This window comes from Coloeus monedula (genome assembly GCF_965178545.1).
Source record: "Coloeus monedula genome assembly, chromosome: 19".
Taxonomy (NCBI): domain Eukaryota; kingdom Metazoa; phylum Chordata; class Aves; order Passeriformes; family Corvidae; genus Coloeus; species Coloeus monedula.
In genome coordinates, this window is record NC_138799.1 from 6200809 (window position 1) to 6213233 (window position 12425).

The 12425-nt window shown below is 45.0% G+C and overlaps 1 protein-coding gene and 1 long non-coding RNA gene across 2 annotated transcripts; one reads left to right on the forward strand and one right to left on the reverse strand.

The window, feature by feature from the left end:
• Positions 1–898: 898 nt before the first annotated feature.
• Positions 899–5302, reverse strand: TOB1 (transducer of ERBB2, 1). Its single transcript, XM_082294255.1, has 2 exons — positions 5079–5302; positions 899–2839 (listed from the first exon to the last, which is right to left on the reverse strand). Exon 2 carries the CDS (start codon positions 2697–2699, stop codon positions 1722–1724), a length of 978 nt encoding a protein of 325 aa, XP_082150381.1. The 5' UTR covers positions 2700–2839; positions 5079–5302; the 3' UTR covers positions 899–1721.
• Positions 5303–5450: 148 nt separating this feature from the next.
• On the forward strand, positions 5451–9897 carry LOC309580087. The gene is made up of 3 exons (XR_014226947.1): positions 5451–5845; positions 6818–6975; positions 9701–9897. It is a non-coding gene; the product is annotated as an uncharacterized lncRNA (long non-coding RNA).
• Positions 9898–12425: the final 2528 nt, after the last annotated feature.

Consider the following 12425-nt stretch of genomic DNA (forward strand, 5'->3'; position numbering starts at 1 on the left):
GTAGCTCACAACTCACTGCCAAGAGCCAAGGACTATCCACTTAGCGCTGGGTCTCTGTACGGCTGGAGCTGCCATGGAACATAAGCTGACCTTTGTCAGATTTACACATTAAAGCAGTTTCTCTTCCCTTTGACAACGAACTTTAGCAAGGAACACTGTTTGCTGAGCAGATGGAAAAGAGTAAGGGATGCAACTTCAAAATAGCCCTGGAAAAACTGAGTTGTTCTGTCAGCCTCTGAATTCTTTCCCCTCCCACTCCCATTTGATTTTTGAGAATCTATTCAGTTAAAATTGGTAAAATCTGCTAAAATAAATACCTGAGAATGTCACAGTAGAGTTGCATGACATTTCTCTTTTTAATAGAGCATATAAAATGCGAGTTTACAATGGGTTTAATAAGCTGTAAATCAGCACTTTTATTCAGTTTTGGTTCTGAGCTATTAATCCCTAATACAGAGGCAGAACGCTGATTTGCTGGTCTAGGACCTCCCGAGAGAATAGTTCCAATAATCCCGATGACATGGAAAGGAAATGTTACTGAATCACCCAAGTCCCTGCCAGACACATCCCGTTGCCCCATAACTCAACGTTCACAGAGCTTAAGAGTCTTAATTATCAAGGAAAAAAAAAAATAGAATTCCCTTTTGGCTTCAGTGAGCTGCGGTTACAAAAAACAAGTGGAATTTGCTGAAATAATTGCAGGCAAGTCCCTAATGGGGTTCTGTGCTTTGTCAGGAGTATTTTGGGGAAGCAACCCCCCACGAGGTGCAGCCACAGAGCCACCCTTCCCTTTACTCCTGAGTCAGACTCTGGGGCATCCCTGGCAGTGCCAGCACAAGGAACACGGCACTCGGATTGTCAGCGGGACACGAAGAACACACACACCACCACAGCTGGGTAATTTTAAAGAATTTTAATACAAACTTAATATAAACTATTTCAGTCCCTCTTAACATGTAAGACACTGACTCAAAATACTTTTATACCTTTTTTCAAGTATTGCACAATGTAGGTACAAAATTAATATTTACGATTACATTTTCTTCCATAATATATAGCAAAAATCTTTAAACTTTTAACAGAAAATACAATTTGTGTTTCTTTTGAAAAAAGCAAATATTTCGTACATTTTAATTCCACCACTAAGGAATATTCTGTACACAACTTTTTTACTTTTTTTAGAATTGATGTCTTTAAGATGGATATCTTACAATTTCAGTAAAAAAAATACAACATGAAGCTGCTGCAGCTGTCACAGATCACTGTAGTAAAAAGATATAAATGCAATACCATGTTGTAGAAACAATATATATACTCTGATATTTTACAAACTTTGTACTAAATTAAATTATACAATTAGAAAAAGACCAATAAACCCACCTATTAGTGCCAATTTTTTAATATATATACATATATGTCTGAGTACATATATATATATACACATGAAAAAATTAGCCACTTCCTTGCTATATCTTAAATACTGTAAGAGGCCATATTTTTGAGAGTATATTTTTGTAATGTACAGTCAGTATAAAATAATTTTGTGCTTGGTTGGCAAATGAAAAAATGATGCATGTTGTATTTATCTAACCAAGCCTGAATGTATTCATACTACAAGCCTTAAAAAAAATCTCAAGAGGTGGAAAAAAATATACACCCTTGGGTACGTGCATTTTAACTTGTACAATAGTATTTACTTGGATTTCACTTTCGGTTTATTTTTAGTTAGCCATAACTGGCTGGAATTGCTGGTTAGAATACTGCATGTTGTTTAAACTAAAATTCAAGCCATCCACAAAAGACTTCTCATTTAGACCTCCATAGGCTGCAAACATATCAAAGGCATTACTGTACTGGAGAGGACTGAGGTTAAGGGGGCTGTCACCAGGAAAGATGCTACTGGTACTACCTTGACCCTGCATGTTGGGGAAAATGAACTCCTTTGCATTAGGAGACAGGGCAGAAGTCTTCTGCTGTTGCTGTTGCTGCTGCTGACTGCCTAGGCCAAGCCCGTAGAGAGAGTGCATGGAGGAGGAGAGGGATTTCTGCTTCAACAGGTCATTGACATTCAAGCCAAGGTTGGTGGGAGAGGTGCGGGCGACCTTGTTGCCACGGCCGCTATTCTTCATTTTGGTTGAGCCAAACTTGGTGGCAGCAAATGTGGCAGTGGTGAAGGTTAAAGGCTGAGTGGAGCGGGGCATGAAGGTCGGGCTCACAGCAGCTGAGTGACCAAAGGGAGGAGAAGGAGAACTAGACACTGAAGATGCTGGGTCACTAATTGGCATGAACACCTGGGCCTCTGGGTTAAAGCTGTTCTTGATTTCCTTATCCAACTCACATCCATTTTCATTATCATCCACATAAAGCACTTTCACTGGTCCCTTTTCACCGATTTGGTATGAAACCTCAAACGGGTCAATCCAAACACTAAGATCCTGAGGCAAGTTGCCACGAACATCGTCAATGTCCAAACCACTCTCTTTGGATGCTTGTTCTATGACTGGGTCCACTTTCTCCCCTATATGAATACATCTAAACCCTGATCCTTTGTATGGCTTTTCTGGATACCAGTGCCCTTCATACTTCTTTTTCAGAAGTCTTTCAAGCTCTTCACCAAAAATGTTGACACGTCGTCTGGGAAGCTTATTGTACAAATAAGAAATAATAAAATTGAGTGCTACTTGGATTTCAAGCTGCATAGCTGCTGTGCCACAGAGTTATAAGTCTGTTTCAAAACCCGAAGAAGAAAGTGTTCAAGATGCCACAGGGAAACAGAATTTCATTCAAAGTGGTGATTCGTGTTGATTATTATTATCCTTCAGCTTGAGTGCTCTTGTTCCTTTAAGAAAAAACAAAAGCAAACACATCCAAATAAGAACAGTGTAAGATCAAGCTCCAAGGTCTATTCTTTTAGCTTCACTTTCTGCAGAAAAGAGGTTACTTTTTAAGTGAAAAAATGTACATCAAACTATTTCTGTTCCTGCCTGCGGAAGGTGAGGATGTCAGCTCTGTTCAGCGTGACTTACTAACAACACTGCAGAGGATGGGCTTGTGTTTACATATACAACATGGGGCACTTCCAAATCACATGATCTGGGTACTTAGTTATTCACAAAGCAGCAAGGATAATTTTTAAGACATCACAGAACTGCCAAGCCTGTCAAGGGTTCAATTACCAACCCATAGCTGGATGATTTATAGTACCCAGCTGAAAAATCTAGTACCAGACCATTAGTTTAACCTGAAAGGTCTTAGTCCAAGGGCCATTTATCACTTTAAAGTTTGGAAGCATATTGACTGCAACTGTAGACTGCAGAATTAGAAAAATGTTAACAATTGCTTTAGAAGGTTTCACATGAATAGCTAAAATGATGCAACATTTAAGTCCAAGCAAATCTTCTCCCTAAACTTTGCATGGGTGAAATGATGCAAACTGAGGAGAAAATGTCCGCTGTGCATATCCAACAGTTCACACTGAAATGCAGTCAGCACATACAGAATAGCTGCACGTATGTTCTGCCAGAAGGGTGGCCAGGACCGATAAATTAATTCACAAATTCTTCTCTTTCTACAAATTATTCGCTATTTTCAGATGCAAGACGCAATTATATACTCAATTATTGTATCGTACTGTCTGTAGCTCAGATTTCAAAAAGTTCCAGGGCTAACAGGGCTTTTGACAGCCTCAAACCCGATTGCCTTTCTCCTTCTCCATGACTCCATTTTATATGTAATGCAAGGTATGGTGGCCACTCCTTCACAAAGGACAGAAGAGAAATTAGCTGTCTAAAGTTAGAGAAAGGACAAGAATCAGGTATGAGCACACGTACTGCTAACACAAATCCTGCAGTACCTTGGTATAAATGTGCACACACACCACACACCTTTGTCAAAAAGTTCCAATGAAACAAAATATGGGGATTTTTTTTGGCTCAAGTTAAAAGCCCAAAGAAAATTTCACTTAACAGTGGCCTTTTCTGCAGAGCATCACTAGGAACAAAATTTAGCATAGCTGTCACTAAAGATTAGCGAAATCAAAGTTAAAGGATTTTGATATTAACAATGTGACTACGCTGCTTTTTTATTTCTTGTGCCAAATAATCTCCTTTTAAAGTCTGGAACCCTATTTCCAAGCCACTCGTGTTCTCCCCAACATGGTATGGGAATAATTTGAAAGGCTGTATGATAAGGCGACCTTTAAACGTTTGCTGGATCAGCACCGGGTGGGGATAAGGAAAAGATCAAGGGCAAACAGAAGATATTTACAAAAGGGGCACAATCAGTACAGAAAAGCTGATTGGGTGGTTAAACGGGGCATTTAAAAATGATTTATTAATCCATCTGTGCTGTTTCCCTTCCCCCATGTCCTTTAAGAAAGAAATGCTCCCTTTCAGAGTGCACCGGGCTGACGCTGTAAATTTTTCTACGCCAGACTGATCCACGGTACGAAAGCAGCTGATCAAACAGATCGGCTTGATCATTTCGAACTTGTTCTTTTTATTTATTTATGGCAAGACGGCAGTATTTCTGGGAGATCCGAGCCCACCCGTGGCCCGGCAGCAGCGCCCTGGCAGGAGCCTTAAGCAGTGGGAGTTACATAACCAGGCAGTCGGGTCTCATTAAATTTCTGCTCACAGCCCTGGAGCTCCGGCGGCAGCGGGAGAAGGAGGAGGAAGAGCATTTTCTGAGCCCGTAAGAAAGCGAAGGAGGAAGAGGAAGGGGGATGTCTGGAGGGCGGGTGGGGGCTGCAGGGCCCGTCTCCCGGCGCACAGCCGGGCAGGTCCCGCAGGGTGCTGCCGGCGCTCCCGGAGCGGCCCAGCGCCGATTACTCAGCCGGCGCCGCTCCCTCCTCCCCGCCCGAGCGCGGCCGGGGCGGCCCCGGGGGCAGCGACCCCTCACAGCCCGGCCGTGCCCTCTCCCCCAGCCCCTTCCCCGAGGGGCCCCTGCACCCACCGCGTCCCCCCCCGGCACCGCGGGGTCGTGACCGCCCCGTCGCACCCCGCCTAGGGGCTGGGGCCGGGCGGTGCTGCCTCAGCCCCCCGCCCGCGCTGCCCCCGCGCCTCACGGCCGGTACTCACCCGGGGTGTGCGGGGGTAGTGCAAACAGTCCCGGCGGGGGTGTGAGGGCGGGGGGGGGGGCGGGGGGGCGGCTTAGCACCCGACCCCCATCTCCGAGCGCCGGCTCCCTCGGCGAGGATGGGAGGGGAGAGGAAAGAGAAGAAAAAAAAAAAGGGAGGGGGAAGGGTCGGAAAAAAAAAGGGGGGGGAGGGAAGGGGGGGGAGGGCAGCGCTGCTCACACCCCCACAACGGGCGCGCTAGGCCGCCGCAGCTGCACTCCCTCTGCTTCTGCCCCGCCGCCCGCCGCGCCCCTACTTATACCCTCCCTCGCCCCGCCCCCGGCCGCGCCCCCACGGCCCCGCCCCGCGCCGCCCAAGCCCCGCCCCCGCCGCACAGCGCCCGAGCGGCCCCGCCCGCGCCCGGGGCCCGCCGCTGCCTCCCCTCCCCCCCGGCGCGCCGCGCGGGGCCGCTCTGACGTCAGCGCGCTGCTCGCCTCGCAGCCCCGTTGCGTCACTGCCGACGTCAAACCCTGCCCTCGCGCCCCTCAGCCCGACGGGGAAGGGAGCGGAAGGGGGGGGGAAGCACTGAACTACATCTCCCATGACCGCCGTGGCCTGCGGGGGCCTCGGCAGCGGCGACGGCAGGGCTGGCAGGGGCCGCCTGCACAGCGGGCGCCCCAGGCTCCAGGGTGGCCCGGGCGGGCCCGTTCCTGAGGGAGGCGAGGCGCGGCCCCTCACACCCCCGGCCCCCCTTTCTCCGCGCCCGGCGGCTAAAAATACTCCCCACAGGTAGCAACGCCGGGCGATTGGCTGCCCGCCCCGGCGGCCGCCGCTGATTGGCCAGCGGGGCCGGGGGGCGGGGCCAGGCCGGGGTTTGGGGGGAACGGGAGCGCCCCGGGGGGGAGGCGGTTCCCCTCAGCGCCGGCGGGGCCCGCGGTGGGGGCTCCAGGGACACACGGGAGGGGATGGAGTGGGTCCGGTTGGGATGCGGCCCACCCCGGCGTTCCTTAAAACATCTCCGGGTTTGCTCTTTAAACACCCCTCGGGGTGTTCAGGGTTGGCGCTGGGGCGGTTTCTCTCACGCCGCCAGCAGGGCCCGGTTCTGGAGGACAAATTGGGAAGGGGTTTGGTTTTGTATTTTTTTTAAATTCTCCGCCTCTTGCTCTGTTTGTATAATAATAAAGCGTTTTGGCATAAGCGCTACATGGGCCCGGGGAGAGATTTGGACATGCTGGGACTTTAACCCTTTGGAGCTGAGAATATATTTGAGAATGGGAGGCAGTACCCAAAAGCTGAAATATTAAGGGAAAGAAGAGGCTTTCCCATCCACAGCTTACTTCTGATGGAAGGCTTAATTCACTGTAAAACATAGTTTTTATTCAGACATATCAATGTTGATGCTACGGGGATTGCAGTATTGCAAACAACTTGAATATCTCGATTAAGACTCAAAATATTTACAATTTATCCCTGTATTTGTCACCCATTTTTAAATCTTGAGGGTTGCACATGCCTTCAATGAAACTGGGTCGCTTGTCTCTGTGCACCCCAAAGGGAAAATGAAATATGAAGATTATTACATTACAAGCACTGGCAACTGGGAGACTACTGGGAACTGCTGTAGCATCTCTGGGAATCTGAAAGCAAGCCCTGGGTATTTGTTTTGATCAGAAAGAGACAAAGTGAAAAACTCCCCTAAACAGAGAAGGTGAAAAGACAAATAGAGGGGGTTGTTTTGTTTTGTTCTTGTTTTGATATTAGAGCTCAGGAGTCTCTGTAGAACAACAAACACACATTGGCAGGTGACATCAGCCACCGGTGATGGTTCAGCTCTCGCTGCACTCAGTTCTGGGGTGGCAGCAGCAGATTTCCCTTTGAAGTGGGAACAACTGCACAGCGCTGCAGATCAGTGTTTTCAGGTGAGATTTCATAAGGAGCTTTGCAAACCCGGTAACTGCTGCTGAGCTGCTAAAAAAAGCCAGGTTGTAAAAGCAGAGACTTTCTTTAAAATGGTTTTAGTGCTACATGAGAAGCATTAGGAACTGAATTAAATGTACAGAGCTAAGACGTTGGTAATCAAGGCAGCCATGGGATCCTTTAAAGCTGTAAAAATTGGGATGTGCTTTTCTGGGGCTTATGGAAAGGAAGCTTCTCATGCAGTCCGTGCTGTAGAAAAATCCGGTGTTAAATGCAACTAGACCATCTTTTAGGTCCCTCCCACCCCAAACGATGCTATGTTTCTAAATGTTAAAGATGGGTCACTGGCCCAGGACTAACCTCTTTGAGGATCAACCCCACTTCTAGTGTTTCAGTGAAAGTTTCGATTTATCCTTGTTTGTCTGAAAAAATAGCTTTTAAACTGCAGTGATCATAGTGTGGTCCACATATGGCATGTCAGAGGTAGGTGGCCAAACTGTAGCAGTATTAAATTATTAACACTTAAACCCAGAGTTTAATCCAGGATCATTTGTATTCTTAAAATCTCGACTGGCTTTTTGATCCACAAGGGTCAGAGTAGGGCCTGCAGTGTTTTTCAGCCCTTTTGATTAATACACAGCAATAACAAAAAGTCTGCCTCTCCCTGCTAGAAAAATCTTTAAAAATCAATACAAAATAACTCCAGCAGCAAAATTTCACTCATGTTGCCAGTTCTATTCAGCTGGAAGATTAATCTTAAAAGAAAAGAAAAACTATATATTCTCATCTCTCCTGACAGACCTTGACAAGTCTTCCCTAGCAGAGCAAATCAACACAATGATTTCAGAGCAGGGCAGGAGGCAGGAGTGAGATTAGAAGTAAGAAGACTTTCTTAATCTATATTAAACAAGAAGGGTTTGATCTCATGCCCTGTTCGTAGCCAGATCCTGCAATGCTGGCCAGCAGACAGCCATCAGCAACTGAACTGCACCTTCTACAGTCTGGATCTCTGCAGAATAATCTCTAGATCCAAGATCTCTGCATTGTAAAACAACTACATTACCACAAAAGCTTGCAGAGACTGCACACACTCAACAAAGGGACCTTCTTTTCTGCTAAAGAAATCTAAATTTGGTTCCTCAAATAATAACTAGCACTCTTTAAAAATCTAAATTAGTATTATTTATTGATCAACACAATGTCCAGATCCAAAATACAGTTTGTTGATCTTAAAAGTTGTTCAAAGGAATTATATACAACCAAGAAAATTTTTACTAATTATGTCAATGAGGACAAGAATTTTAAAGCTGTAGGAAGAAAGGCTCAGAATTTCCACCACCCATCTCTGTCCTTTTCATAGAATCCTCTTCTCTGCTAAATGAATGTTGCTGTACAGAATATATAAGATTTATCCTGATGGTGGACATGAAGCTTTGTATCATGCATTCCTGAATATAGTGCAGTCTCTTTTTAACATTTTCCTATTTCGGAGCACAATTCTCCTTTTAGCGTGGGAGCCTGGGCTTTGATCTTGAAATGAAAAAATGGAAAAAAATTGAAAGCTTTCCCCATTGTATTCATCCCTCTCTAGCCCAGTTTTATCCATTTGCTGATTTTAACATGTGTTCCTTTTCCCCACCATCTATCAGTGTGAGCAACCAGGCCTGGCTGCTCTCCAGCAGATATCTTAGCACTGAGTTTGAAATGGAATGTAGATTCTCTTACATTTCACTTTACCAGCAGTGATTTTTCCATAAATACAGATTAGAGAGGGGGTTTGGACCTATCAGGTGTTGCCCAGTACCAGGAGCTCTCTGACCACAAAGGTTTTTTGAGGTGGGAAACCACAAAATCACCTTGTAAGTGATGTTGTTTTGATGGAGTAAAAAATAAGCAGGAGCAGAATTCAGGCAAAACAGCCAGGTCACCTTCTAGGAGAGCCCCACGCTTGTCTCTGATCCTGTGAAGGGGCACATGTTGGTTCCCAGCGATGGAGAGCAGCTGGCGGGCAGGGGCTGGCACAGCTCAAGCTGCCAAGGAAGTGCACATGGCAGGATGTGTGCCATGACTCTGTGCAACCTCCTGCCCCCGGGGCAAACGGCCCAGGCTGTGCCCAGGCTTGGCCCTCTGCAGCTCAGGGGGCTGAGGAATGGGAGTAGTGCCCTGGGAGCATGCAGGAAAGGGATGGAGGCAGGAGGACCTGGCAGTGTCTGTTGGTCTGGGCAGAGATACAGTTGTGACAGAGGGGGAGGAACAACCCTTGAAGCGGAAGGAGGGAAATATTGCAGTAAAAGGGGGAGAGTGAAGGGCAGAGAGTGCAGTAGTGATGGGCTGTGACCCTGAGAACAGCCCAGCATTGAGCATCCCATCCTGGAAACCCTGAAAGTTTGGCTTTCAATTCCCATGGCATGCTCTGGGTCTGGCCTGCCCCACAGCTCAGCTGGGCAGGCAAATCCAAACACCAGCAACAGGATTTGCTCTGCTGTTACAGTGTGTGATGTTAGCGGCTCTGGTGATGCCAAGATTTTAGAAAGTTGGCTACCAAGAGCTGGAGCTTGAATGCCACAGATTAAAAGGCAGGTTCCAGATCTGGGTATCTACAGCTTTGTGCAGCGAGTACACTGAAAAAAACCTTCTAAGTTGGTACTTTCTTAGATACTAGTGACTCTTCTTAATAATAATAAAAAAATATCTCTCTCTCTCTCTCTGTATATATAATTTTGCCAGGCCAACATCAGTAAAAGGAACTGATCTGCAGGAGATTAGAGCTCAGAGCTCACAAGAACATCACTCTCCTAAGTGGAATGCTACCTATATAATAGCTTACCTGGAAAAGGTTGATGGAGTTCTGAGCAAGACACAGAAAGCAGCTGCTGGGTAAGAAGGAGAAATAAAACCAGGAGAAATAAAGATTTTGCACCAAAGCTTTGTTCTTCCCAAAGTTTCATCCACCTTCGTCAAGTAAAAATGTGGGTTGTTTTTTTGCCTGAAGATGGTATAAGGCAGGACCTGTTCTTGAAGAGGAGCCTGATAAGGCACATATTCAGAATGGGGTACAGATTCTGAGAAGGCCTGTTAAAAAGAATGAAATGAGGAGTATGGAATCTAAAACTGCTGTGAAAAGTAATGTGCACAGGTGGATAGGCACTGTAATAAGAGGGGGAGGGAATGGGAAATATTTTATGAGCATCAGAATTTCCTATAACTGTGAATAAGTGGGCTGAAGAAGGAGGAAGATTGATTTCATACCTTAGAGAGGTTGACCTTTGAAGAAAGTTTTATTAAAATCCAATATAATTTTTTCCTCGAATTCACCTTTGCATTGGGATCCTGCCAGTTTAATGTCAGTTAGTTGTGCAGTATCTGTTAATAGATAAAATTATGAGGTGAGGACTGTCCTAGCTGATAGCCATGGAACTTCTAAGTTAATCAGCTTCAAGTGCTTTACTACACTCATTCCAAACAATGATTCATAAACAGTTTTAAAGAGACAGAAAGCTGCTTTTAAAACTGTCAGTACTTTCATGGGGATCAAAAATAAACACTGAAGGTGAAGGGCTGGACTTTTGCCCTTTCAGTTTCTGAACAGATGAAGGTAGCTTGGAAACGTCTCACTAGGAATTTACTTAAGAATTTTGTGTACTTAGGATTTTCCAAGAAGCAAGTAAATCTTTTTTTTCCTGAAAAGGGAATTCCAGGAAAACTGTTCAGTCTTATTCAAGAGAGATACTGAATGTGAAAAAGTAGATAATAAATGGGGAAAAAAACTCAGTACAAAGAAATAGCTTTTATTCAGTTGGTTTAAACTGGAAGAAGGAGCAATGGAGGGGTGACTGTTTACCAAAACGGTCCAATAAACACAAAAATCCTGATTTTTTTTTGACATTCTGATTATCATCAGCTAGGGTAAAAAAAATATCATCTAAGAATTACCAGTGGTGTCTTTTTGAAATAAATGGAAACTCAACTTTATTTAGGCAAAGATCCAGCCAATACCACCTTTTCTGGCTAGTTGCAATGTCCTCTAAGCCAAATCTGCAGCCTTTGGCTCTCCCAGAAATGCTTTTTGTTTACTTAGGAAGGATCAGTGAAGCCTTTACTGTTTTCTAGTTCTTCAAGAAAGTGATGTAGAGTCACCTTGAATGAGAAGGGGAGGAAGGATGTTTCCCTGCACTGTCAGTTTATTATTGAGATTGGAAGGTGCCTCAATTTTTTGCAATAAAATCCAGAACAAAATATAATTTTAACATTCCCAGAAGATCTCCCTTGGTTCTTGCCTAAAAATTTAAACCATCCAGGAACAGTGCAGCTCAGTAAGAAGCCATCCATATTTTAAGCTTTCAGGCAATCTCTTTTCTCTGGAGCACGTGGCTGTGGGTTTCTTATGCCTTTCTGCATACTATTCCTATCAGTAATAGTGTTTTATTCTGAGCCCAGGACTTGGAGAGTTTAATTAGTGACTACCAGGTAACAGACAGAATATCACCTTTAGGAAAGGCACAGGTTAGACGTGTTGATACTGGGGCTGAAGGCGATCTGATTTGAGAAGTGCTGAGTTAACCTGCTGTGCTGTCACGCTGTGACAGTGTGAGTGACGCTGACTTCAAAGTAAATGAGTTCAAATGTCTGTGAAAATCCTCCTATGAGAAGATCATGAAAACTATCTTCATTTAAAAACAAACCAAAAAAAACCAACAAGGGTGTTTCTTTTCAGCTGAACAGGAACGTAGTACTTGTGCAGACACGAAGAGCTAGTTGAGTGGAAAGATGCCAGGATACGACAGCTGAAGGTTTGACCCTGAATCTTTAAGGGTATTATCCATGGGGGGGAAAAAAGCCAATGGGAATTTCTCTTTGAGCTTGCTGTGCTACAGATCTGGTCCTTCCTCAGATCCTATTAAAGTCCATCGAGTCATGGAGACAGGAATAATGGAAGGGAATGAAGATTCAAGCTGTGTTTGCTCCTGAGACATACCAAGTGGATTTTACACAGTTTGTGCATCCTGTCCATGTAAGGAGTAGTTCATAGGAGACTCAATCTGTCACTGGCATTGAAATGATCACTCGGTTTAAATAGTAAATCACTCATTTCCTCTCCAACTTCTGATTCCTAAAGGTATAATTGCCAAAATAATATAATAAGTGCCTTAAAAGATTAAGCAAAAGGTCATATTAGCATAACAGCTTTCCCAAACTGATGTCAAAATGCTGCATAAAGCCGCACCTTGAAATCCCCCAGGACGGTGCTTTTGGGACTTGCCAATAATACAATTTCACAGAGATTCTTCTTTCACAGGTCACAGCTCTTTACCCTGTGATGGACAGATTGAGCCACCCTCATGTACCTGCATATATATGACCCACTTCATTAGAACAGAATGTTTTCTCTAGAACACACAACCCAGTAGGAGCTATTATCTCATGTGCTATTATTAATGCGAAGACTTCAGAC